General features: G+C 39.4%; 1 protein-coding gene and 1 long non-coding RNA gene across 52 annotated transcripts in view; one reads left to right on the top strand and one right to left on the bottom strand.

Annotated features, from left to right (window-relative positions):
- Positions 1-26,640, bottom strand: part of ABI3BP (ABI family member 3 binding protein) — a 238,347-nt gene that overhangs the window by 56,968 nt on the left and 154,739 nt on the right. For 20 of the 50 annotated variants that reach the window (XM_070243859.1, XM_070243861.1, XM_070243866.1 and 17 more), the window contains 16 exons: positions 25,754-25,813; positions 24,862-24,945; positions 23,511-23,570; positions 22,599-22,682; positions 21,377-21,436; positions 20,519-20,602; positions 19,075-19,131; positions 17,982-18,041; positions 17,235-17,318; positions 16,537-16,596; positions 14,165-14,239; positions 13,208-13,264; positions 11,992-12,039; positions 11,182-11,247; positions 8,573-8,647; positions 4,957-5,031 (listed from right to left, as the gene is read on the bottom strand). In XM_070243859.1, the coding sequence (XP_070099960.1) occupies positions 4,957-5,031; positions 8,573-8,647; positions 11,182-11,247; positions 11,992-12,039; positions 13,208-13,264; positions 14,165-14,239; positions 16,537-16,596; positions 17,235-17,318; positions 17,982-18,041; positions 19,075-19,131; positions 20,519-20,602; positions 21,377-21,436; positions 22,599-22,682; positions 23,511-23,570; positions 24,862-24,945; positions 25,754-25,813 (1,089 nt within the window). Of the gene's footprint in view, positions 1-4,956; positions 5,032-8,572; positions 8,648-11,181; positions 11,248-11,991; positions 12,040-12,495; positions 12,568-13,207; positions 13,265-14,164; positions 14,240-16,536; positions 16,597-17,234; positions 17,319-17,981; positions 18,042-19,074; positions 19,132-20,518; positions 20,603-21,376; positions 21,437-22,598; positions 22,683-23,510; positions 23,571-24,861; positions 24,946-25,753; positions 25,814-26,640 lie in introns of all 50 variants that reach the window. The other 30 variants (XM_070243854.1, XM_070243858.1, XM_070243855.1 and 27 more) reach the window with 4 other exon arrangements.
- The window catches only part of LOC138919281 (uncharacterized), a 140,547-nt gene that overhangs the window by 40,329 nt on the left and 73,578 nt on the right, over positions 1-26,640 (top strand). The gene's annotated exons all lie outside the window — the stretch shown is intronic.

Here is a 26,640-nt window from a genome sequence, read left to right as displayed (position 1 = left end):
TTTTTTTTTTTTTAAAGATTTTATTTTTTTCCTTTTTCTCCCCAAAGCCCCCTGGAACATAGTTGTATATTCTTCGTTGTGGGTCCTTCTAGTTGTGGCATGTGGGATGCTGCCTCAGCGTGGTTTGATGAGCAGTGCCATGTCCGCGCCCAGGATTCGAACCAACGAAACACTGGGCCGCCTGCAGCGGAGCGCGCGAACTTAACCACTCGGCCACAGGGCCAGCCCCCTGGATTTTTCTTTTTTTTAAAGAAAAAGGCAACTTCAAAAAGATCAGTGGTTGACAAAGGTAGAGAAAACCCATCACAACAGAGAACATTCCACCCTTGCTCTGTAGTATTTTGGGGGATTCAAATGGTAAAATATGAGGAATCTCCAGTTGTAGATCCAACTAATGTTTATCTGGAGGGTAAAGGAGAGGCACCTGAATATGGCTCTGAGAAGGCCATGACCATACAAAGCAGCCTGTAGGGTATAAATACCCTAACTGGGTTACGGTTCCAGACCATATATACAAAGAGGAGCTGGGAGACGGACCAGAGAAGCTGAAAAGAAATGTGCTCCCAGTAAATCCTCCAGACTGTGAACACCTGGCTCGCCACCTGCTTCGGTCTACTGAGGAAGCCAGGCTGGGGTGACGCGATTCCTGCTGCTGCAACCAGCACTTTTTAACCGTGAAGTGATGGTTTAACAGCCATCGCAGACTTCCTAGAGCAGGTGAAATCAGTGGAAAGGAAAGGAACAGACATAGTCACAGGAAAGGGATATGAATCATTCTCTTACTTGGGCCACTGCAGCTCCAACAAACGCAAGTTGTTTTTTTCCTTTTTTCCTCTGTGGCATTCCTCCATGTATTAACCTGAACAAGAGCACGATTCCTAACCCTGACTCTTCCGTGCTGGGGGAAACTCGTCAATGCAGATGATGCCAATTCATTTGAGAAGGTTGTCTTGATTTCCTTATAACAGTATTTACCATTATTATATTTGACTCACTTATATTAACCAGCTTACCATTTATAGTAACTAACCAATTATATTAACTATCTTTTGAATAAAGGGCACCACTCAAAAAAAAATTCAACCAACACAAGACAACTGAGTGGAAATGTCTAATATGGACAAATGCAAATGATTGTGCGTGAACGTTTTGCCAGAGTAGAGGAGAGACTTAATGTATTATAAAGATGGAGGAAGATGAAGTCTTCAGGAGGTTTACCCCTGCAAGACACTGTAAAGAGATGGATTCTCTTCGAGAAGCGCTACAGTGTAGACCACACACCCTTCCCCTCAAGATTCGGCTCCTTTATTCTGACCTTGCACCCTTAGGGCAGGTCTGAGAGGAAGCAGGTCTCCGGTCCTTTGGCAGCTTTCTGAGATTTACCTGCACTCTCAGCCACCTCCCTCCCATCTTTTCTTGGGCTTTTCGCTTTCCATTATTTCTACTATCTCCCATACTTTGTTAGTCCATATTTCCGTTTATCCACGAGTTCCTCCTTTTCCACCTATGAAACAGCTCAAATGCTCCAAGATCCTAAAAATAATTATCATTTCCTTGACATGGCTTCCTTTTCAAAGCACCCCACTCCCACTCTCATTCCTTTAATCAAAAAATTATACAGTCATGGGTCACTTAATGATGAGGACACTTTCTGAGATATGCATCGTTAGGCGATTTTGTCATTGTGCGAACATCATAGAGCGTACTTACACCAACCCAGAGGGTACAGCCCACTACACACCTGGGCTCAACGGTCCTAATCTAACAGGACCACTGTCGTATATGTGGTCCATTGTGTTGTTATGTGGCGCATGACTGTGTCTGCCTCTGCTTCCTGGTCTCTCAATTGTATCTTCTTCATGCACTGTAGTCTGGCTTCCACTTCACTAATCTCTAGCAACCATGTATTCACAATGTCTTATCAATAGTTCTGAAATCCAAAATGCTTGGAAAACTGAAAGTTTTTTCTTAACTTACTTGATAGCAGAACCTGACTAGAACTGACCTAAGGCAATTTCTAGATTTCATTCATCCTGCTTAGTAGGACTCTTCATATTTCTTACTGCAGACATAGTGACATGCCTGTAATCGATGGTGTATGTGCTGTTTTATCTTTATGAAAATTGCTACGTTCTGAAGCATCAGCCCATGGGTTTCAGACATGGGCTTGTGGGCGTGCACTGTCAAGTCCAGCAACTCTTTTGATCCCTCTCTGTCATTGTCCACTACCCTTCCCTGCCTTGCCTGCTGAGTCCCTCTCTCCTGGTACTCCATATTTTTTAACAGCAACTTCTGCTGGCTCCTCTTCCTCTGTCTACTCCTTAAATATAACTGTGTCCCCAAGTCTGTCGTCTGTGACCTCTTATTTTCTCTATGCTTTCTCCTGGATGACGTCATCCACTCACAGGATTTAAGAACCTTCTCTACATAGATGTGTGTCTCCCAAAACTACATCCCAAATCCTGGCTTCTGTTTAGAAATCCAGAAATACCACCTACACACTCCCACTTGAAAGTCCTCTGGCCCTTCAAACCTAGCATGTGCACAAACCTTTATTCCTCCCTCTGTGTTCCCTGTCTTCATTAGTGGCATTATCATCTACCACCTGCCCAACCTAGAAAGAGCAGGGTCATCCTTCTTTCCATACATAACACCATTCAGTCATTGTCTAGGTCCAAGTGCTTCCACATCCAAAGGCATTTCAGCATGGTTCGCTTACCTCCTAACTGCAAAAATGCTGAGTGTGACTACACATTAGAATTTACCAGAAAGAGTAGCTACACAGAACATTTGTGAGGACTGGATAGCTTGCTGAAATCTAGATTTTCTTCCTGGTTGCTCCAATGACTGAAGTCTATCCAAATATCTGTGGGCCACAACGGTCACCACAAAGCCAAGGCAGCCTTGGTGTAGAAACGAATCTATGATGAAGGCATGGCCTACGAGCAGGCATTAGGGCGATTCCTTTGCTCTGATTTTTCTATCATTCCTCCAAGGCAGCTCCTAGAAAAGCCAGTTCTACTTTGGTTCTGGACGTGGTAGGTGGGCTGTTTGTCACGACTCCTCATTTAGTGTCATAGATAATTCAACTGAGTGGCTGCAAGATATTTCTAAAGGCCTAACTGGATGAAACCTGCATCCCACCTAGGAATCTACAGAAGCGAAGAGCTGTACAGCACATCCTACACTGACGTCTTGTTTGACGCAGGTCTAGAAATGCAAGCTTGTTCCTTCTGATATCTCAGAATAAGTTTTGAGATAAACATCGTGATAAAACATAACTCTGTCCTGACTTCCACACTACATTTTACATTTTTATATTTTTACAGAGCATCTATTTCTCTAGGAAACCAGGACGTATTAAATATACACATAATTTATCCCTGTTTTCCGAGGTTTAACCTACAGGAGCCAGTAAACAAGGTCTTGGGTTCATCAGGATGCAAACCTGAGCCTAGCTACAACCCAGAAACTGAACACAACAGAATCCACTCTGTTGGAATGCTTGTGAGGAAGCGGAAACGTACTAACGGGGTTGCCTTATGATTGTTCCTGTTAGCATCACACCCCAGGAACAATAGGGGAACCCCTGATGATCACAATGGAGGGACCAACACCAGGTTTAGAGACGGAATTCTAACTGAATGTGTGGAACTGGAGAGTCAGTAGAATAAGCCCACGGAGGCCCCGGGGGAATGTGCGCGGTGTTCCAGTGCTCGAGCTTACGGGTTCGCGTTTCCGTGAAAAATGAGGTGTTGGTGGAATAAAGCAAATATGAGGCATTAAAAAAGAAGAAAGTTTAGCTATTATATACGTTGGTTTAATGACATTAAGTCACATCAGGACCAACAATGTTAATTTCTCTAATGAAAAGGAAAAGTGAATAAAATCACTCAAATCTATTGTTATTATCTGTAATGACTTAATTTCTGTTACCTTTTTTTTTCCATGATTGCAAATAAGAAGTTGACTTTTTGCAAGTGGGAAGATCAGCTTTTGTTTTTCATTGGTGTTTTCATTGGCTGTTGCATTGAGAAGTACAAATTTAAATTCTAGACTTCAGGGCAAAGGAGCCTCTCTAGCCTACCACCACCGCCAGGTGTTGACTGTCCCACAGCACAGTAACACCCTCACACAACCTGGAAAGCAGTATAGCAACTCAATTTGGGCTTCCTTCCAAAATGCCATCATTTCAAGCTACTGCTTAGAAATCCTTTGGTCCTGGGAATGTTCTGTATGCTTCTAGGAGCATCTAGAAATTTATATTAATTGGACCTTCCTGAGGTCACTTGAGGACTCAGAGCATTGGTGGCAAGACCAGGAAATGGCTGGGTCCTTGCAGTCCCCTCCCTGACTACTCTCACAAATATGAGATTATTCCCCCATAAATGGACAAAAGGCCTTCTCAGATGATAGGCAAGAAATAGATTTGTAGCTAAAAAAATCATTTTTTTTGTGAAACAAATTTCTTATTTCTTAACCCAAGCTATTGCTCCATGATCTGGTAAAATAGAATTTGACAGGAAAAAAAAAACATTGAACGCTGGATAATGTGAAATTTCTGAACCCAAGAAAATGGTTAAACATCATTTCCTCTGTTTGCAGAACATCATTTTATCATTTTTGTGGAAAAATCCAAAATTCTTTGTTTTATCTTATTTTGGTGAAACATTTGAGCATACCATAGTTAGCAATGGTAGGTTATTTTTATAAGAAAACTTTAGCTCTAAAAAAACTTTCTATCTTCGGCATACCTCTGTCTTTTGACTATATTACTAGCTCACTATGTGAGCACTTAGGGAACTCTTATGAAAGCTCTGAAATGACCATGGCATGCATGATACAACACGGTCTCTGAACATAACTGAAACATTGGCCTCACATACATGAGATGTTCCACTGCAGCAAAGTGGGACATAGAATGCATTTGGCTTAAATATGAAATACAGCATTTACCAGCTGGAGTGTGTGATACTTCTGGACTTGGTGACGTTTTCGGCTTTGAAGTAACATGCTGGGACACCTTAGGAGCTGAAAGAGAGAATGTTTGGTTTCAGCATCTCTCGGTCATGCTTAACACATAAGCTATGACAGGGTGTCAGCCTGACCACTGATGAAACAAAGCAATGAAATGGCAGCTGGATGGGAAAGTAAACCATAAGCTCTAAAAATAGATCAGTTAGGATTCCAGATACTTTTAGAAAAATGAAACCTGAGAAACTGCAAAATTTGAGTAAGCATAAGGGTAGGATGGGGAATTTTTTGAAACTTTCATTTCACAAGAGACAGTAACTAAACTAACTCGAGGGTGCACCTCTTTTCTGGATGTTTGCTTGATTTCTTAAATGCTCCCTCCACCCCCCCATGTCTTTCTTTGAGGGTGAACTCGGTGAAGTCAGAGCAGCAGCCTGTGAAGCATGGAGAAGAGAAGTGTAAGGCCAGCTCAGGCAACAGCAGAAAGGGAAGGGGCATGGACTGCAACGGGTGGGCTCGCATCCTACTCTCCCTGCAATTCCTAGGCCCCAAATAACCTTAAATAAACGTGTTCACAAACTAAAATTGTCTTTACACAACTGTTCCTTTGGAGGAACAAGGTGCTAATGGACCAGCTACCAGGAAAAAAAGTTCTAATTTATTTATAGCTCATTTTACAATTTCAAAAATGCTTCCGTAAGGATTATGGCCTTTGATTCTCACCATATTACCCGGGAGGAAGGAATTATCAGCTTCGGTTTAAAGGCTTGGGTTGGTGATGTTATCTGCCCGAGGTGATGTCTTTATTAAACACTAGAGATAAGACTTGAACTGCATGCTGAGGTCCAGCCATTATCAGTAGCTACATCCCAGCTCTCCAGGTCACATTTCAACTTGTTTCTCAATTTTGGGTATAAATAATAAACCTGTTCTAACTCAAATTTTGCTATCTAATTTATAAACATAGTTTAAGTATAAGTAAGAATAAAAGTGGCATGCCCAATTACAGAATTTAATGTGAGAAAAGTGGTGGGTGAACACATTGGTTCCACTTTCACTTGTATACACTATTGTCAGGTGACACCCTCATCGCCCAACGATAATAATTTGCATTTGGTGTAGAACATATGAACAGAACCTTCTCCTGCTCAAATAGCCCTTTGAAATTTACAAGAGCTGGCCAGGGTAAGGGAGGAAGTACTAGAATTTGAATCTTTGTCTTTGAAATATTTAGCGATACATATGTACACATATACAAACGTCCTTGAAAGACTATAAAAATCTAGGATACTCCTGGGATCTGTTAAGTAAGATCATATTCTCTTGGATAAGAGACATCCTAATTTCACCCGCTTCCAAGAGTAATTAGAATGCGTTTCATTTACCGTGATCAATTTTCCAAATCATCCCCTGCATTAAGTACCCCTGACAAAGCCAGCAGTATTTGAGTTGCAGCCGCTTTCCACAGGAGAGGCTGATGGGCTGGCAGTGGCCTCGGCTGGGACAGAGCCAGGAGGCTCTCCTTTTGCAGCCACTCCAGGGTCTCAGAGTTAGACGGGGACGCACTGAGCATACGGACCTCTCCATTCTGAAGCTGCAGATCTCGTGGAGGAAGGTTGGCTAAAAGTCTAAGTCAAAATTAAAGAAATTTGAAACTTATAAATTAATAATGGGAAATTAGAGTAAGCTCCTGATTTACTAAACTGCATTTTTAAAGTAGAGAGTACAGTTCGAAAAGACAAAATTATGAATAAGTCTTCCTTGTTATTTCACATCTCCTTTACTTTTGAGAATTTTACCAACCAGGAATTTATATCCCCAAGGTCTTAACTCCCAGCGTTTCTTATTTTCCAACATTCACCAAGTTTTCATGCTTTCTTATTTCTTTCCATTTCTCCTTTCTCTGCTTTTATTCTATGCTTTATATTTAAATAAAATTCAAGAGCTTCTTCTCATGTGATTTTTTTCTGTTTATTTTTTAAAGCTAGATTTTGGTTTCCTATTCACAAGTTTAGTATACTTACTTTTTAAAATCCCTATTCTATTCATTAATCATTACTTATTCACTAATCATTAATTATTTTTCCAAGTATTTCTTATGGATTAATGTTTCCAATGTACTTATTGTTATTATTTTAATTTCTTATTCTTTCAGGGAATCGTTGCCTTGGTACCTTCATATACTTATGTATCATACCCATATCATTTTCATAGCAAAGTTTTAGCAATAAATAAAACACATTTTCAAATACATTAAAGTAGATTTAAAATCATTAGCTGTGTGGAACATAGAACTGTCTTGTAAGGAATTTTCCTATAAAGCAAAAAATAATAGGCAAAATTCCTCTCAGAATCAGATATTAAAGATCACGAGATTTGATGATGGGATTTGTGGTGGGATTCAGAACTGCTATTTGGATCAAGCATAATTTTGATGCTGCTGACATTTTCCTTCCCCCAGGCCATGAGCGGCAGAGAAAGTTTCTTTCCTGGTAAATTAGGTAGGTGCACCTCACACACCTTGTGGAAGTGGGCCGTGTATAAAGGATAAATTTGGCCTAGACTCTAACTTCCTTGAATTTTGATTTCACACCCACAGCATCTAGCACGTGCCTGGTACATAGTCCACATGCAATAAATACTTGTTGAGTGACTAACCGATGAAACGAATTAGTTAATCAATCACTTAAAGATCAAGGGGAGAGATAATTTGAAATTAGGAGACAAGAGACAGGAGATCAGTTAATTAAGGACAACTGACTGGGCATGATCGGGTGGATGCTTGGAGTAGGCACCAGTGCTAGAGACGGTCGGAAGGACTGAATGTACCAGACTTAGTAAAAGACGGACTGCAGGGGCTGGATGAAGAAGAGAAGAAAAATCAGATGTAGAATGCTGAGGCCCTGCCACGGGTGTAAAGGGGAAAGTGAAAGGAGGAAAAACATGATGAACTTTCTTAGAGGCAGGTTGAGTTTATGGTAGCCCAAAGTAGGGATCCGCTAAGGCATTTGGAGAAATTGGACAAGATCTTGGTTGAGAACTTAGGGTTAGAGTTAGTCATTTGAATAAGAGCTTCTGGAACAAAATGAAAAATAGTTTATAATGACTCTTGTTTGGGTCCTTATCAAAATTTTACAGCAAAAGAACCCAAACAGAATTGTATCATTATGTTATAGAAGAAGATATATATATATATATACACATACATATATATATATATATATATAAATCTTCAAGACTTTCTGTTAAACAAAATCTACTAAAAGTCAAAAAAATAAAGTAGGTGATTGGCAGGGGGAGGTATCTTCAAGGACCATGGAAGAGATAGGGAGAGGCACAGGGAGTAGGCAGCCTACTCTTTCAAGAAATTCCATTTTTCTCCATCCCCCTTATAAATAATGTAACAAAGGCAAGCTTTATGGAATAAGCTATTCCAAAAACATGCTTTTTGATAAATTCTAAAAATAAATATAAGTATTCATTAGGTTTCAAAGGAAGACTTGTTTTACGAGGGTTAAAAACTCAACTCGCTGTAATTCAACAGAATAGCTCCATTAATATCCAACTTTTCAGGCCAGAATATAAAATACGTATTTACCTGGCTGTGTTTGTGGGACTCTTGGATGTGCAGATGTTTTTGGTTTGGGAGGAGCACGCGGCGTCTGCTTGGGAGCTAAAAGAAAGGATATAGGTTCGGAGCTCTTGAGCTCTTCAAGAATTCCAGTACCTAAGCCTCTAGGATCTCAAAGACGTTGGTTGAGTACTGAAGACCTAAATACCAGCAATTAATGCAATTAAAGCTCCCAAGGAGCCACAAAGCATAGAAAGGTAATTTTCTTGTCTTCTTATGACGGAAAACTGAACAAAACAAGAAGATACATTAAATGGTATCCAAGATATTCAGCTGGTAAATGAAACTGTTGGAATTCCAGAAATATCTACTTCAAATACCTTTTATACAGGGTAAAAATAAATTTAATAATAATAATAATTCATCCTTATTACAAGTTCACACCATTTTATCAGATTATCCCAGTATAAACATTTTTAAGTGCAAATAGATACAATTTCTTCTAAAAAAAAGTTTGCATGTTACATTCCAAATATACCTATAAGATGAATGCATTTTAACAGCAAATGCTAATAGGAAAAAAATCTTATTAAACAAAACACATTTTTTATTGGTTGTATTGGGGAAGAGAAATTGACCAGAAATTGAAAGCACACATTCTGAATAAAGTTATTCCTTTGCTGGGCAGGTCCCAAAGAAGTTCTAGGACACTCAGTGTAAAAACCAATTGTGTCTTCACCAAGAAAATTAAAAGTATATCCTGCTGGAGGAAAGGAATTATCAAATGCAAGGTTGCAGATTGTGGAAACAGCTCATTTGGTTGGACTAAAGTGTGTTTGGGCTAAAGAGAGAGAGAGAAAAAAATGATTTTCAAGTTCACGGAGTTTCAGGCACCTTAAGAAAAGATTCCTGAAAATAAGAGTTATTAGATATTGGAAGAAGTTTCTAAAGGGTCTGCAGAGACTTCTTCCTGATCCTAAAACGAAATACACAAGGCGTGCGCTGGTCCCAGTGGAATCCTCTCGCCTGCATAGAGATGAACCCCGAGGTATGTTGAGATGACGCTGGTTGAGGAGCTTGGAGCCTGGAGTTGTAGAGCTCCCTTTGCTTGTCACTGGGGATACAGACTTAGGTTCTCCATCAAAAGTTACTGGATTTTTGCGAGCCCTTCCAATCCTAAAGTTCTATGACTCTACAGTTTCTCTCAGTCTTGTGATTTCCTGACTCTCAACTTCCTTGCTGGCTGAGGTTCCTAATGATAGGCTGCTTGCTTCCCCAGGGGCTAAGAAACACGCCTGCGGGGAAAGGCATGTCATGAAGCAAGTCCATGAAAAATGATTCAGAAAGAGGTACAAATCACTAATAGCATTTACCATTAAACATTTTAATAATATTATTACATCTATCAAAAACAAACTTTGGAAAAGTTAGAGAGAACTGATGCAGATTCAGTTCATATAATCAATGTGTAATTTTTGTAAAAACTAAACTACAGAGTTTAATATGCAATGTTTAACAGGATATTTCAGAGGACAATGAGCAAAATTATTGTCCATATCTCCCTTGGAAATCTGTTGTTTTTGTCGTCCTAGTGCCCCTCTGTACAGTGGAGCTGAACGCTGTCTGGTCTTTTTGCATCATCCTCACCCCTTCTGGTGCTCTATCAGACAATGCCAGTTCCCAAGTCTGGAAGCTCCACTGAAACCTGTCCACCATGGGTGACCGCGTGGCGCAGCTTTCAACATCACAGCAACACACAGCTGCCACAGTATGACAACCAACAAGGGTGGTGGGGTTCCCTGACCCTGACACAGACCAGGCCCTGGTGGTGAGAACACTGGATCTTAACTTCTGGACCACCAGGGCTGGCCCTTTGGGAACAGAGCCATATAAAAAAGTTCAGTGGCAATCAAAACACAAGTTTGGGCTTATTTTTGATAAACTGCTACCAAGAAAGCCTATAGGTAACGAGACGATTTTTCCTTATAGTAGGAAGCACGTTTAGTTATCTGTGTTAAGGATTTCTTTTCCTTGATTTCAATCTCCACCATCAAGTAAACCTCTACGATCTGCCAAAGCAACTGGCTTGACTTCAGTTGCTCCTAACTGTATGCAGTGAAATGGCCAAACCACCGCAGGAAGGAGTGGGAAGAAGTGAAAGACCTGAATAATGACAAGGTGACTGGCCAGTTATTCCACTTTATGTGGATCACACAGTGAAGCCTGTTTCTGGAGGTTTCTGTTCATCTTAAACACAAATTAGATATCTTAAAATGCTTTTTATATGACCATAGAACTTGTAAAACTATTCAAGATGATAAAGTGTTCAAAATTAGGATGCATATTTGTATTTTAAAATGGAATACAGATGTTCTTCCCAGAAACATTACTATTTCCTGTACTAAACACTGGCAGAGTGGTGAGAGGTGTTTCTCAGCCGTATTCTAAAGACGCGGCTGGCTACAGATTACAGATAGAGGCAACGGGGCATCAGGCAGGCAGGACCCCTGTCAAAGACTGAGCGGAGTGATGAGGTTAGGGCTTCTGGTCTCTGGTAGTGCCCCTATTGTCTTTCCATTCTTTAGAAATTCTGCAAACACTCACCTTCAACGCGAAATACAAAATAACGTATTTACCCGGTTCAGTCCGAGGCTCATCTGGGCTGGGTAGGGTTATAGTTTGGGAAGGCAGAGGTGATGTCTCTAAGGCAGTGAAGGAAAGTACCCGGGGTTACTAGAGTGCTTCACACAACTTGTGTGCAGATGACAGAAATGATGGTCACAAGTAGATTGAAAAGAGTAATGAAAATTGCAAGTCTGCAGCAAAATAGCATTCCTACTTCTTCATAATGCATTCAGTTTAAAAATCCTTAGACGTGCCAAGTTACAAAATACTTTCGAAGTGAGAAATATCCTTATTTTTTAAATCCTCACTACACTCTAGTACCTACTCAACAATGCTAGAAAGATATATTCCATGGTACCCATAAAGGGAAAAACAAAGTAATAAAAAAAAGTTAAAGCATAAGCCAGTCAAGAGGAATGAATTTCACTTAAATGATGGAGGGAAAAATATCAAAGATGTAAATGAATGTGATGGAACGAGTGTTAATGGAAAGTAAGTTGCTAGGGCGTAAAGTATGAATGGATCATTATACAAAAACATATCTGAAATATTCAACACAATATCAAGCTGGCAGAATATTCAATGTTAGGAAAAAGATGTTTTAGATTTGACAGTTTGGCTGACAAGTAGAGAAAGAGACGAAGGTTTAGATACAAAACTGAATGGGAGGAGAGACTTTTTGGACAATGGTTATGAATAAAAAGAAAGTTAACTGCCATGACAAAGAATGACGTTGCAACATGAATTCACAATGAGCGAGAACCTGAGGTTCTCAGATGATGGCCGCAATGGGGACAAAAGCTGCCGAGGTGTGTCATTACCTAGCGAGGTCTCGGGTGGTTCTGACACATTTGTAACAGATTCCACAACTGTATCAAAACAAAGGAGAACAATTTTAAAAATAGTAAGATAGTAAGCACAGTCAAGCATTTCTTTCTTGAAGATCAACACACCTCATTCTCTTAAGAATTTGCGTCATATTTTTACAGATAGGACAATGGATTTAAACAAGAAAAAAGAGAGAACCAAGAAGGAAATCCTATTCTACAACGCTAACCCTCTAACTAGCATTCATGTTTTAACTGTCTGTCAGATACTATTACGCCTCGATATTTACATACCGCAGAGAAACTAAAATTTATCTCCGTTGTCAGTCAATTATCACTTCAATTTTAAGAATCCAAGAATTTTGGAAACTATAGCTCTTCAAATCTATTCAGTGTAGAATAAACACCACAGGTTGAACTTTCCCGTTCCATGGACATAATAAACGCTAATTAAAAATTTGTTGAATAAATGAATCAAAGCGTGAAAACCATTACCACCTTCAGCCTTTGGCTCCTCTGGCCTGAGTGGTGCTTTGGCAGTGGGATATACGTAATCTGTTTCGGCTGGGGCTAGGGAGGAAGCGGGGATGTCTGGTTAGTGGTGGGCAGCCCGTAGCACACTGCAATGGAAAACTGTGCTTAGTTTGAAAACAGAGGTTAGTTATCCTAAGTAGATACATTCGTGAGAATAACATCTATGTAAATCATGAAGGTGACTACAATTTAAGACGGCAGAAGTGAACGCAGTGTGTTGTGCGGGAAAACACACACACGCACAATAACTGGCAGAGTCTACAGCAGTTTCTACCTGGAGCAAAGCAGATCATTTCACTTCCTTACACATTTTTAAGGATTCTAGTGAGAAAAAGACATAGAGTGAGTCCTTGGAAAGCATAGGGATGAATGACTAAAAACAATATCAAAATAAAAAATAGGAAGTGTATATTCATATTCAAAGAGTGGTCAGAATATTAAAAAATTAAATTTTGCATTCAGGGTGAGATGAAACTAATGGAAGTGTGCAACTTGCATAGCAATGTAGCAGACACCAGCACAATGCGCTGTATGTGATATCCGACTGTCCAGATTCACTGGATGAGCTCAGACAAGATGTGAGGAGCCACGAAATGTCACAAAGCATGAGGACATCCAAAGACAGCTTCTGCAATGCAATGGACAAGCACATACACCTGACATCCCACAGTTTTACCTATAGCTTCCATGGATGACTCAGTGCTAAATGTAACCGACTCCAGGACTTCAGAAACTAGCAAAAAACACAAAATGATACAATTGATCACGGATGGTTTGTTGTGAGCATTGAATGAATGAATACAAACTAAGTATTAGGAAAAGTGCCTTGTACCTATAAGTGCTCAATGTTACCTGTTACGATAATAACAATATTATTAACACTAAAGGAAGCTCTAATAACTGAATTGAATTCACAATTTTATGTGTTATAGGTTACCAATGACAACTATACCTTGTACCATCAACACAAGCACCAAAAGTTGTTTAGCTAACTAAAGGTGTACGAAGGAGATGAAAAGAAATTACAGTTTTATAACAAAAAAAAAAAAAATAAGATCCAATGTTTCAAAATAAATGTCAGAGAGTAGCAATAACTTGCTAAGAACGATTTTAAAAACTAGTTTTCAGTTTTGAAATGTTCAGGCTCACATCGTATAAGGAAGTTTTGTTATCTTTACTGAAGTGAGAACTTTCTTTGCTTGATGGTCACAACTGAACTAGCATTTTTTGCACATGGCAGAGCACAGATTTAGCTTACTGCTAAAGAGTACTACAAATTTGTAACTGTTTTTATGGAAAAATAGGGATAAAGAATAAAATCAGTTCTTTTAAGTGGTTTTGTGGACTACTTAATCAGATACGTGATTGTTCTCTAAAATGACGCAGAGTAAACACACAGGAAAGAAGCGAAGTCTTTCTGCACTGTTGACTAACACAGTGAATACGAGCACGACATAAAGTAGTATCACTAACTTAACACCAATATGTAATCATGGCAAGAGCTTTGTACAATATGCAGAGCGAGTTATTAAATGTGTACTCTTTTGCACTTTTTATATTCAGAAATACAACATTTAGAGTGTGCCCCCTGGAGCTCACAAGTGTACCCAGATAGATAAAACACTGTATTTACCAGGTTGACTTTGTGTCATTTCTAGACTTGGTGATGTCACTGGTTTCAAAATAAGGGGCTGCAGTTCAGTGGGAGCTGAAAGAAGAGGGTCTAAGTTGTCAATTATGTATAACTTATTTCACAGGTTTTAGACAAATGCATTGCAATGCATTGAAATACATAGACCCTCAAAATCGCAGGGTTATGGAGAGCCGTGCAGAGGATGCATCATTTAAAGCAGAAATGGGCAAACTATGGCCCTCCCAAATCCAGCCTTCTGCCTGGCCTGTGAAGTAAGAATGGTTTTCACATTTTTAAATGATGGGAAAAAATTAAAAGAAGAGAAATATTTCATGACATGTGAAAGTGGTATGAAATTCAAATGAAGTTTTATTGAAATACAACCATACCCACAAACTAAGATGATTCAAGGCATATTTACATATTGTTTACATATTGGCTTTGGTTTCCTTCAAAGTACAACTGCACAAAGTACAACTGCACAATTGCACAAAGTACAACAGTCTAACAATTGAGTTGTTATGGCAGAGACTAAATGGCCTGCAAAGCCTAAGCTATTTACTGCCAAGCCTAAAATATTTACTATCGAACTCTTCACATAAAAAACTTTGCTGACACCTCATTTTAAACATCTTTCTAGAAAAAACAAGAGCCTATTTCAAAAATTAGGTTCTCATTGACTATTGTATCTCAATCTGAATTCCCATGAGGGCTTTCTAAGAGCTTCCTATAGCTTCTTTCATGATAGCGTCATTAATAAAATGTTTGGTATCATCCAGCAGTGTTTTGCCCTATGTTCCACTTTAATCATCCTCTTGGCTACTCCCAACAGGTATCAAGACTTTGTATTTTTGCTGTTCCCACCCTTCCATCCACTAATTCAAATCCTAAAGTTATTTCAAAGCCCAACTATTCTCTATCAGCCTACATAGATCCTTGACTTTAAATATTTTCTCTCTATATTTTTACCACTCAACTAAACAAGCTGCTTTTGTATAAGCAAATTGTCTTATACCTAAGAAAAGTTCAAGGAAAGGTTTTTTTCATAATTATATTGTACTCTGTTCAAAAGGTCAAACATGCCCTTACTTTTGATCTCCCCTGCTGTTCCTCACCCCACTCCACTCAACTGCTAATATGGTGCTGGGGACACGGAGGGCAAGGCAATGTTTGTTTACATAAGCCAAAGCAGCAGCACTAATTTAAAAGAGATGAATGGAATGGAATGGTAAGAGAATTGAATAAGCTGCATATTTTGTCAGAGACAATCTTTATGCAGGACACGTGATGAATTTGGCTACGATCTCCCCCAACCATGAGACTTCTGGTCAATCCTGAAATTTTAGCAATGCTAACCACTATTTGTGCCTTCTCTCTCAGAGGGCATAGAGGTGAGAAGTGCAAGTTAGCAAGTCACATCATTGTCACGCCTGGACTCAACTGCATGGGCTGGAAGTACTCCTTAAAACAGAAATCATAGATTTTCTTGGTTTCATCTAAGAAGCTTCAGGAAGTTTAGTTCGGGAGGAGGATGGGTTTTTATTTTTTCCATGTTTTTGAAACTAAAGAAAGAAAATCTTGGGTCACCTAGTGTTTGCAGGTCTAGAAACCATCCGAAGCATTGTACATGGACCTAGGTTTTGTAACACTTGAAATTTTTCTTGAGTTTCTTTCCTAAGATTGAACAATTTTATTACACTAATCTAATTTGCTCCTTATCCTCACTGAGGGTCCTTTAGAGATCAAAATAATATACAACGTTTATTTGTTAATTAAAGGAGTAAGTATTAACACGCATACTTAGATACTCAGAGAGATTCTTATTTAGCAAAGATTAAGAACAATTGCTAAACTCTGGTGGAGAATAAGGAAGAGTCAAGTTTATGGATGGTGGGGGAGCCTGTAACTTATATTTACTAGGATTGGCACTTTCAGGAAGCGACTTTTGTTTTTTTATAATTTAATATAACATGGAATCCTCATTCCTTAAAACAAGAAGAGTAATGAGAATAACACACAGGTCTTATAGAAAGCAAATTGCTCAGAGAAAGTTCATGTTATTTAATTGTCATTGCTTTCTAGATGTAAACACCGAATAGCAGGGGAGAAATTTGGACTTCAGACTCTTCACTGAATCTATCATGAAATTTTAAAGGGTTTCATGCTAGATAGATTTCCTCAACTTGATCCAGGGACATCCATTAAAAATAGCAGGTAACACTTGAATTAAGAATCCTAACTACTTACAAGATGAAGCCTGAAATGGAATGACAACAGCAGTCTAACGAAGCAGGAGCAACTCTGGCCATGACAGTGATGGAGTGGATTTTAATGAGCAAAAAAGCATGTAATGAGATTGCAAAAATCATTACCTAATGTTGTTCCCGGGGCCTCAGAACTATGGACAACAGGTGCAAAGCCTGTAGTAGGAACTAACCAAAAGCAACAACACGAACATGAGAAAGCTTAAACACACATAGAAAGTCATAATTTTTCTTTCAAAATATTAGTTTCAAGTGACAAACAATTTTTTTAAACTTTTGAGTTGATAGGAAGCAAACAGTCCCTTTTTGAAGATTTGGTCAAACTGTAGCTATGAACGATTCATTGCAGGGGGTAGTCACAGCCGTTGAACTCTGCCACGCATCTTAGCATGGTCAACGTGATATTTTCCTAGGTGTTTGATTTTCTGATTCTAAGTAACGTGTCAGCTTGCTGTGGAAAATCTGTTTAGGCAATATATGAAAATATATATGAAAGTAACTTGTTGCATTTCTGGAAGTTGAAAAAATATTTATGTTTATGTAATTGCAGCTACAATAAAGAGATCACATGTTTAAATGCAGATCCAGCAATAAATAGCCATGAATGACTATGCCAATCTTGCTATAAAGACATCTTTGGAGAGAGACCAAGACCATCATGCAAGAAGCAGCTGCTAACCGTATCTCATGCCTTAGACTCTTAGAGAACATGGAGACTATTACTTCCCATCAGATGCAGTGCTTTGGGGCCCCACTGGGACAGGCTACTACGGCTCACCCCTCAAACCATGGAATAACCCATTTACCCGGTTTGGTCTGAGGTGCAGCAGGGCTTGATGTGGTTTTAGGTCTGGGACGTGGACGACGAGCTCGTTGTGATGTTTTAGGAGCTGAAGGAAGAGACTTTGGATTATTCTACTGAAGGTGGTCTTGGAAATAAGGCTCTAGATTTTCTAAAATATGTTATACTTCCTTGAAATTCAAGGCATATGTTTTTTAAGATCAAAATACTTTCCCGTATTTTGTTAATTTTTTTTCATAACTGAAGATTCTTGAGAGATAAAACCCACACACAAAATTAAGTCAAGGAGTGAAGAGTCTTGTAGATCTCTAACTCCAGAGAAGGGTAAGAACTATAGCCAAACTGTAGGTGGTGGGGTCTTACGTTCACATTAAGAGATTTAAATATGCCAGAGAATCCATGATACCATGCAAATTGCTGTGGTTTAGTTGGTCTAGAAAAGATATAGACATTACCGACAGTGTTTGAAACTCAGCTTTAAATGTGAACATGGTTTAGACAAAAGTACATGACATGAAGTCAAATAAGATTACATGATAGACAGGTATTCTGACCTAGGTCCATGCACAGCTTTTAAAAACTACGGGTAATTTAAGAGTCTTCAATACTCTTAAGAAGAAGGAACATAAAGTTGAAGGACAGGAGAGGATGACAAGACAGTCTTATGAAGCTGATGACAATGTGATTATGATGATAGAATGGGTTGACAATGAGCAGAAAAAAATGGTTGAAGAACACAGAATATCATTACCGAATGTTGTTTCCGGAGCCTTGGTCCTAAGAGTGACAGGTTCAAGGACTGTAGGAAGAACTGGCCAAAAATAATAAAATAAACCAAAGAGATTTAAAAAATTCACTTGAAGATTAAATTTCAGAAGTCAATTTTTAAGATTCAGAACCGAGGGAAAACAGACGCTTGTTCTTTGCAGGTTTGATCAAACCGTGGCAAGTACCCATTAATCCCCTAAAGTAGACATAACATTGCACTCTGCTAAATATCACTGTGGTCAACAAGAAGTTCTCCCAGATGTTTGATTATCTGACTCTTGATAACATCTACTCTTGCTGGGTAAGCTTTCTACACATTTATATAATATATACTTTTCTAACTCTACTGGAAAAAGCATTTATCAGTCTATTTGCACTTCTGCTCATGTTGATGTAAATGTCTACTATTTTGTCTACTATTTAAATAATCATGGATACAATAATGAGTGCATCTGTTTGAAAGCATAAGGATCAATGCATAATGAATGGACTGTGCCAACTAAAATCTCAAAGTGGTCCTTGATTCAATAAAAGTTAAGAAACCCTGTTAGAGAAGGAGGAAGAGTCAGCCTACCCTATCATGTGAGCCTATCATTTAAACTTTCAAGACTTATGCACACTTTAAATTTGACAATTAACTAAGAATATCATTCCTTGAAATAACAGACCTACCAGTATAATCAAATAGATCCTAATACAATATAAAGTAATGTGAGCAAAGAAACATGGTATTTCCACAACTGATGAGCGAGAAGCAGTGTAAAGAAGGGATGGGTGGAGATTCATGTTTGAAATGAAGCTTAAAAGAGTCAACGCCATTTAAACAGATGCACATGATCGCATGACACAGTGCTGAGCAGTTACGTGGCAGTCCGATATCGTGAAATTAGTTTATGCAGCTCTCTTAAATTTAACAGATCACTCTACATAGAGCTTAGCATTAACTTCAAGATAAAGACTAATGGAATGACAACAGAGGGTGTTGAAATGGTTTTAAGATGCAGGAGAGCCTGTGGCGATAATGGTATGACAATGAGCAGGAAAAGCACTATCTGAAGGACACGCATTCTCATTACCCACGATTTCCGGAGCTTCAGTTCTGACAGTACCAGGTTCAAGATCTGTAGTAGGAACTAATCAAAAGAAACGAAATACACATTTGTGAAATGTCAGCTAATTAAATCTTACTAGTATAATATTGCTTCAACAGGTGTATAGCAATTTTTAAAATTTTTGTGAAATTAAATACTTGTTATTTAAAGATTTGGTCACCCTGTAGCCAGGCACACCTTCTTTTGTGAGGAAGTCAGTTATCTCCTACATGGTCTGGTATCTCGATACAATCAACATGATAGTCTCCCGGGTGTCTAAGTACTTAATTCCAACTGGCGTAGACGACTGCCCTAGGAAACCATTTTACCAAATATATACTTATCTAACTGTTCTGGCAATCATTGGCTTTTCTGTGGAAGCTTTAAGGAAATAGCATGTCTAAATAAGCATGGATACAATAAATAGCTTTTACGTTTGAAAGGAGGCACGGCAGAGAATAAAGCAAAGTGAAACATGTTCATCTTGTTGAGAACTCGTATTTGGAAACAGGCTGAGACCTCTTTTGAGGCAAAGGCACTCAAGTAATCAGGATAATGAACATCCACTCAGTGTGTGGTGCCCAGTAGAGCAGCTCTCTGATCACAAAAATGTGGTACCCAATACAGGTAGCAGAGACTGCAGGAGAGACCACAGATGTTGTAGGGTCAGATCCAAGCTTCTGAGTCATACGTTCAAGGACAGCTCTTATTGACCCTTCCAAACTCCAAACTCAGCACTATCACCACCACTTAGAAGCGGGACCTCCCTTGTTCCAGGAAGTCCGTGCCCTCTGGTTCGCTTCTGCACCTCCTTTCTTTCTGCCTCCGTTCATCTCCATGATTTTATGACCCAACTTCTTTCCAACTCCTTATTCCTGTCCTTCACACACTTTTCTCTCTAGGCTTACAGCTGTTTATAGCCCCTGCAAAAAACAAGCTTGATTTGCACAGACATAGTGCCTCGGTTCAATCTCTGAATGTTTCATCTTGGGGCAGGTTTCGACTTTGACTATGCTCCAGATTGAGAAGTAAAGACAAGCCTCGTTCTGTGATATCACACCTGGATATCACACCTGATGATGTGGCTGTGAGGAGATGGAAGGCACTTAATGTTTGTTTCTTGAAATAAAAATGCTTGGTTCTATTTAAGATATTTTATCTCTAAGAGAAGAATGGAATGAAATAAGAAAAAGTAGGTAAAATACGTATTGAAAGAGAAGATCTTGATGCAGAAAGCATGAGGAATTCAGCTGCTACTCAGGTGTCCCCCGCCACATCTTCCTTCGCTAACTCCACAGTGGCAGCGGCGGCAGATCACTTCGCGCCTTCACACACATCAGCTACATGGCATCACTCCTACCATCGGCATCACTCCCAGACTCCCAAGAGCTGCTCAAACTCACTCTTTTAACCAGAAACCCACATTTACCCGGTGTGGTTTGAGGCGCCTTGGTAGTTGGTGTGGTTTTAGGTTTGGGACGTGGACGACGGGTCCGTTTTGACGTTTTAGGAGCTGAAGAAAGAAAACCTTCAGTTATTAATAGTCTGTGTTCAGAAGCCACGGGTAGCATGACACATGGTTCTAGATTTCCCGAAACTTAGTATTTCCTCATATTTTAGGAAATGTTTTTGTAACTTTTTTAATTTGAAGCTTTCACCCTTATTATGATAGTATGCCTTCTTTTACAATTGAAAGTTCATTGGGAATGAGTCATATATAAAATTACTAATTCAAGTAGTGAAGTATAGTTCACAGGACTCTTCTATTGAATAGAAAAGGTAAGAACCACTGCTAAGATCTTTAGTCGTGGTGATAGCTAGATATAAACTCTTTGACAGTTTACTAAAACAAGACCACATAACTAACTAAAATGTCCGTCAAAGAACAAATATCGCACAGAGTTCAAAAACAAAACCAGTAGATCTTTAGATCCACGAAGCAACTCTCCAACACCATAACAGTCATTAGAGTCAAGAGAATCGCTTTTCAAACCCAGCTTTAACAAAACATTGGTTAAAAAACACACAAGATGACAAACAATTTCAGATGGTTGCACGCATAACAGATGACCTGAGTTAGGTTCAGGCACGGCTCTCTTAAAAACAAGGAAAACTAGTTTTAAGAGTCAGAGTCTTCAACGCTTTCAGGATGAAGAACATAATGGCATGACAACAGAGGATGAAGATGGAGCCGTATGGAGCAAAAGCACCTGTAGCTACCACGTGGATGGAATGCGTTTGACAGTGAGAAGGAAGAGCACTTACTGAGGACCGCATGTGTCATTACCTTGTGTTGTCACCCAAGCCTCAGTTCTGAAGGTAACAGGTTCAAAGCCTGCAGTAGGAACTGACCAAAAGTGTTAGAAATAAACCAAATGATTGTTTTAAATGAGGGAAAACTCAAAACATTTACTTCAAAGTGAATCTTACCAATGTAATATAGTTTCTAGAACTATACAGCAACTTTGAAAACCTGTTAAACTAGAAAAGTAGAGAGTCGATTTTCTAAAATTTGGCCCTCCCTAATCAAGTATCTATTTCCTCATTCCTCCTTTGATTATCTGATTCTAACAGTAAGTCAGAGTGGGATGTGTGGGTCTTGCTAAGAACTTATCTTTGGAAAGAGACTGAAGCCTCGGAATGATGAATCGAGTAAGGTATCCGTCCATCCTAAGCAAAGAGAGAGCATGCCTTCGTGTGCAAAGAGCAGCTGGCTGACGTCTACTGGATCCACTCTCAGCTGCTCTATCAGGTACCTAAGGATCTCCACCATGGGAGTCCATAGACTGATCAAGATCCAGAAAAGCTTCAGCTACTGCCTTGTAGTCAGACACGCTCTAGACTAGTATTACAGTTAGCCTTTCTCCTCTGGTGGGTCTCCACTTATATCCACTCTCTGATTTTATTCCTCCCCATATTTCTGCTCATCCAGGTACCATGATGATTTCAAGGCTCCACTCTTTCTTAATCTATCTTTTCCTGCTCCAAATATTTATGTACCTAGCACATCTTGCTAGTAGCACCCAAAACTCAATCTTGCATTTGCATAGATACACTCTAATGCCATCTCCTGTCTTTTTTATAAAGGAAAGGCTTTGTTCTCAACTGTCATGCAGGTTTGAGGACCAAAACATGTCTCCCACACCTGAGTTATACCCCTAAAAGTGCTAATACGACTTGGGAGATACTGAAGGCACTTAGTATTTGTGATTTGAACTGAATATGCCTAATTTTTTTCAAAGAAGTCTTATTTTCAAGGGACAAATGGAAATTAACAAAATGCACAGCGACAGAGAAGATTTTACACGGGAAGCATGAGGCACTCAGTTGTCGCTCAGATCTCCCCCTACTGTGTTCTTCTTGCCATCTCCCCATTGGGAACTGCTGCTTAGCACGAGTTGTACCTTGACTCTCATGGGGCTTACTGGTTACTCCCAACAACTGGGATTACTCCCAAGACCCTGCTGGGTTAGGCTGCTGGGCCCTTTAAACCAGGAACACAGGTTTACCTGGTTTGGACTCAGGTACTTCAGGACTTGGTGTGGTTTTTGGTCTGGGATGTGGACGACTCGTCTGCTGTGATGTTTTGGAAGCTGGAGGAAGAAATTCTTGGGTTACTATGTAACTACATTATCTATTGTTCTGGAAGCTATGGGAGATGAAAACGTGACTCTAGATTTTCTACAACTTATTAGATATTTATCTCTTTGAGTTTTTTTTGTCACATATACTCCTTTTATATATTCTTTTATCATAGAAGATTCTTTAAAGACAATCACTTTTAATTAAAAAAATAAAGATTAGTAATTACAATCAAAGTCTCACAGAGCAGCTTGATTAGGTAATAAAAAGATTAAGAAATTAAGAAACATTGCTAAACTATAATGGATAATGAGGGACAGTCACATTAAATCTGAGATTTATAATTTAATCTTTCGATCTTTGGCACATTTTCTACATAATTATTAAAATAAGAATACATTATTACCTAAATAGAAACAAAGCAACAAAATGCCATGCAAATAGGAAAAAAAAGGTAGAAATGTAGATGTGCCATGAATGGATTCTCTTCGCCCATGATAGCTGTTACTGCCTTTCTCTATCCAGATAAGAGGTAAAGACCCATGACATGTTTGAAAATCAGTTTTACCACAAACACTGCTTAAACAAAGCAGAGAACGACCTGACACAGAATCAAACAGGTTACATGGCAAATATATGCCCTAAAGTAGGTTCATGCATGCCTGGTTCTCTTAAAAGCAACAGGCAATTTGTTTTAAGAGTCTTCATAATTTTGAGAAGAATGTAAAGAATGGCCACAAAGACAGACACCATGGTCACGGGAAGCAAGATGAAACTCTGGATGAAAGACGAAACTCGAAAGCAGGATAAGGCTTGTTGAAAACACAGTGTATCATTACCTAATGTTGCTCCTGAGGCCTCAGGTCTAAGAGTGACAGGTTCAAGGATTATAGCAGGAACTGACCAAAAAATAACACAGCAAACCAGAGAGAGTTTAAAATACATTAAAAGTTAGAACATTCACATCGAAGCAGATTTACTTGTGTATCAACTCTACAGAAACAAAGAAGAAAGTGGCTTCCTAACTGCAAGAAAGAGTAGATGATCATTCTTTGAAGATCTGGCCAACTATACTCACGGTCGGTTGTAGGGTTAGCTGGTGAACTATCTTGAGTATCTTAAAGACAGAAATGTGAATTTCTCCTAGGTTTTAACTAATGGATTCTAACTGATATGGAAAACTCTACCCTGGAAAATATTTTCATGCATTTACCTGATATACACTTGGAAAAGAAATTGTCTTTAAAAAAATATAATCAACCTGTACTTCTATGGCAGCCGAAAATGAGCATTTACCATGTTTAAGTAAACATGGATACAATAGACAGTTTATAAGTTTGAAATAAATATAAAGATTAATCACTGCAGTGGACTATCTAGAGTTCTTGACAAGAAAGAGTCTGAGACCTCTGTCTAAAAGTGGCGCATAAGAGAGCAGGATGAAGATGCTCACCCAGTCTGTAACACTCAGTAGACCATCTTTCTGGCCTAAGTCCAGAAAAAGTGGAAAGACAGTTGATGCCCTTATATCAAATCTAAGCTCCTGAATCAGGTCCTCAAAATCTTTTTTCAGCGGACCAGCTGGACCCTTCCAAATGCAGCATCATCAAGAACCATGTTTTGACCATCTAGAAGTAGGACAGTCTGTTCCAGGCAGTCTGTTCTGCCTTGGTTCACTTTTCCTTCTTCATTCAAGTCTGTAGTGGGCCCAAGGACAAGGTCCAAATCTAGTCTAGTCTTTTCCTTTGCAAGGTCAATGTTTAATGTTTGTGTCATGCAAACATGTACTCAGCTCTATTGTTTTAGAAATAAAATGTCTCCTACAGCTGACATATCACCCACAGTTGCTAATATCAGCCTAGCAACATCCAAGGGATTTACAATTTATTTGCTTACTTGAACTGAATATTTTGGCTCTGCCAAAGAAGTTTTATCTTTAAGATTTGAATGGAATTTGATAGTAAGAAATACACTAAATTCACATCAAAGAAGACTCTCACAGAGAAAGAATAAGGTAGTCTGGCACCAACTGCATCTCACCCAGTCATATTCTCCTTGACACCTGGACAGAGGAGACATTACTGATGACACCTCCTGACCTCGTGCTTAGAGAGAGTAAGAGCTTCACACTGCTCTGGGTCCCCACTGGGACACCAGGGTTCACCCTTAAACCAAGAACCCCACATTTACCCAGTTTGGTCTGAGGTGCTTGAGGGCTTGGTGTGGTTTTGGGTCTGGGACGTGGACGACGCGGTCTTTGTGATGCTTTGGGAGCTGAAGAAAGAAAAGTCTTGTGTTACTCTAGGTCTTAGAACTCAGGATACAGAGGAGAGGTTTTTCCAAAGTCTGTTAGATTTTCTAAAGTTCTAGGAAATCATCTGTAGTTTAAAATGTCCACTCCTTTTATGCCAATGTATCTTCTTTTTATCAAGGGTACTTTGAGGGAAACCCATTTATATAGTGGTGTTGCTCATTCAAGGTATGAAGATTAGCACTTATAACTAGACACTCATAGAACTTCCTCCCTAGGGAAATGATGGAGAAGGATGCTCAGCTCTGTGCAGGAGGAGGACAAGTTAGAGCCAGACTAAGGAAGAGCCTTATAATTTAAATTTCAGATTTGGGTAATTGCCTACTTGTCAGATTAGTAATAAAACACATCATGACCTAAAGCACCAACTAAGAAACAAACATACCGTGCAGACAGTTGTTTAAAAATCTAGAAAATTAGATGTGCAAAGGAGCATAAGAGTAGCTGTCATCGCAGATCAGCCTAAGTAAGAATAGATCCCAGTTTGTCTTGAACTCGGCTTTGACACAAACCGAGGCACAGGATAACGTGACAATTTCAAATGTGCCACATAGCAATACACGTTTTCAGCTAAGTTCATGCCTGCTCTCGTAAAAACAACAGGAATCTTGTTTTTAAGAGGCTTCAGGACTCTTTAGATGAAAGAAGTGATTGAATGGCAACAGAGATGATGGTGGCCCTCTCGTGAAGGAGGAAAAGCCAGGAGACGGGAACCGGACGGACGGGACAGTGAGCAGCAAAAGCACGTGGCGCATTGCCCACGGTCATTACCTAATGTTGGCCCAGAGGTCTCTGCTGCAAAAGTAACAGGCTCAAAGTCTGTGACAGGAACTGAAGCAATAAAATAAACAGAAATTGTTTTTTTTTTTTTAATGTATGAAGAGCTACAACATTCACTTCAAAATGAATCTTGCCAGGGTACCATTACCTCTAGAATAATTTTTTTTTTAAAGATTTTATTTTTTCCTTTTTCTCCCCAAAGCCCCCACGTACATAGTTGTGCATTCTTAGTTGTGGGTCCTTCAAGTTGTGATATGTAGGATGCCACCTCAGTGTGGCTCGATGAGCGGTGCCATGTCCGCACGCAGGATTCGAACCCACGAAACCCTGGGCCTCCTGCAGTGGAGCACGTGAACTTAACCACTGGGCCACGGGGCCAGCCCCACCTCTAGAATAATTTTTTAAAATTTATGAATGAAGGGTGTTATGGACTGAATTTTGCCTCCCAAAAATTCACATATTGAACCACTAACTCCCAATCTGACTGTATTTGGAGATAGGGCCTTTAAAAAGGCAACTAAGGTTACATGAGGTCATAAGATTAGGGCCCTAATCCAATAGGACTGATGTCCTTATAAGAGGGAGAGACACGAGGGAGTTTCACGCACAGAGGAAAGGCCATGTGAGGACACAGCAAGATGGCAGCCATCTGCAAGGTGAGGAGAGAGGCCTCAGGAGGGCTTACACCTACAGATACCTGATCTCAAACTCCCCAGGCTCGAGAGCTGTGAGAAATAGATTTCCGATGTTAAAGCCACTCGGTCTGTGGTATTTTGTTATGGCAGCCCCAGTAATGGAATACAAAGGGAAATCAGTTGTTTTGCCCAGACTTGGCCAAACTGTAGTTAGGGACTTCCTCATCTCATGAGGTAGTCATT

Source organism: Equus caballus, chromosome 19, assembly GCF_041296265.1.
Source record: "Equus caballus isolate H_3958 breed thoroughbred chromosome 19, TB-T2T, whole genome shotgun sequence".
Classification (NCBI taxonomy): domain Eukaryota; kingdom Metazoa; phylum Chordata; class Mammalia; order Perissodactyla; family Equidae; genus Equus; species Equus caballus.
This window is presented reverse-complemented; position numbering and strand designations above follow the sequence as displayed.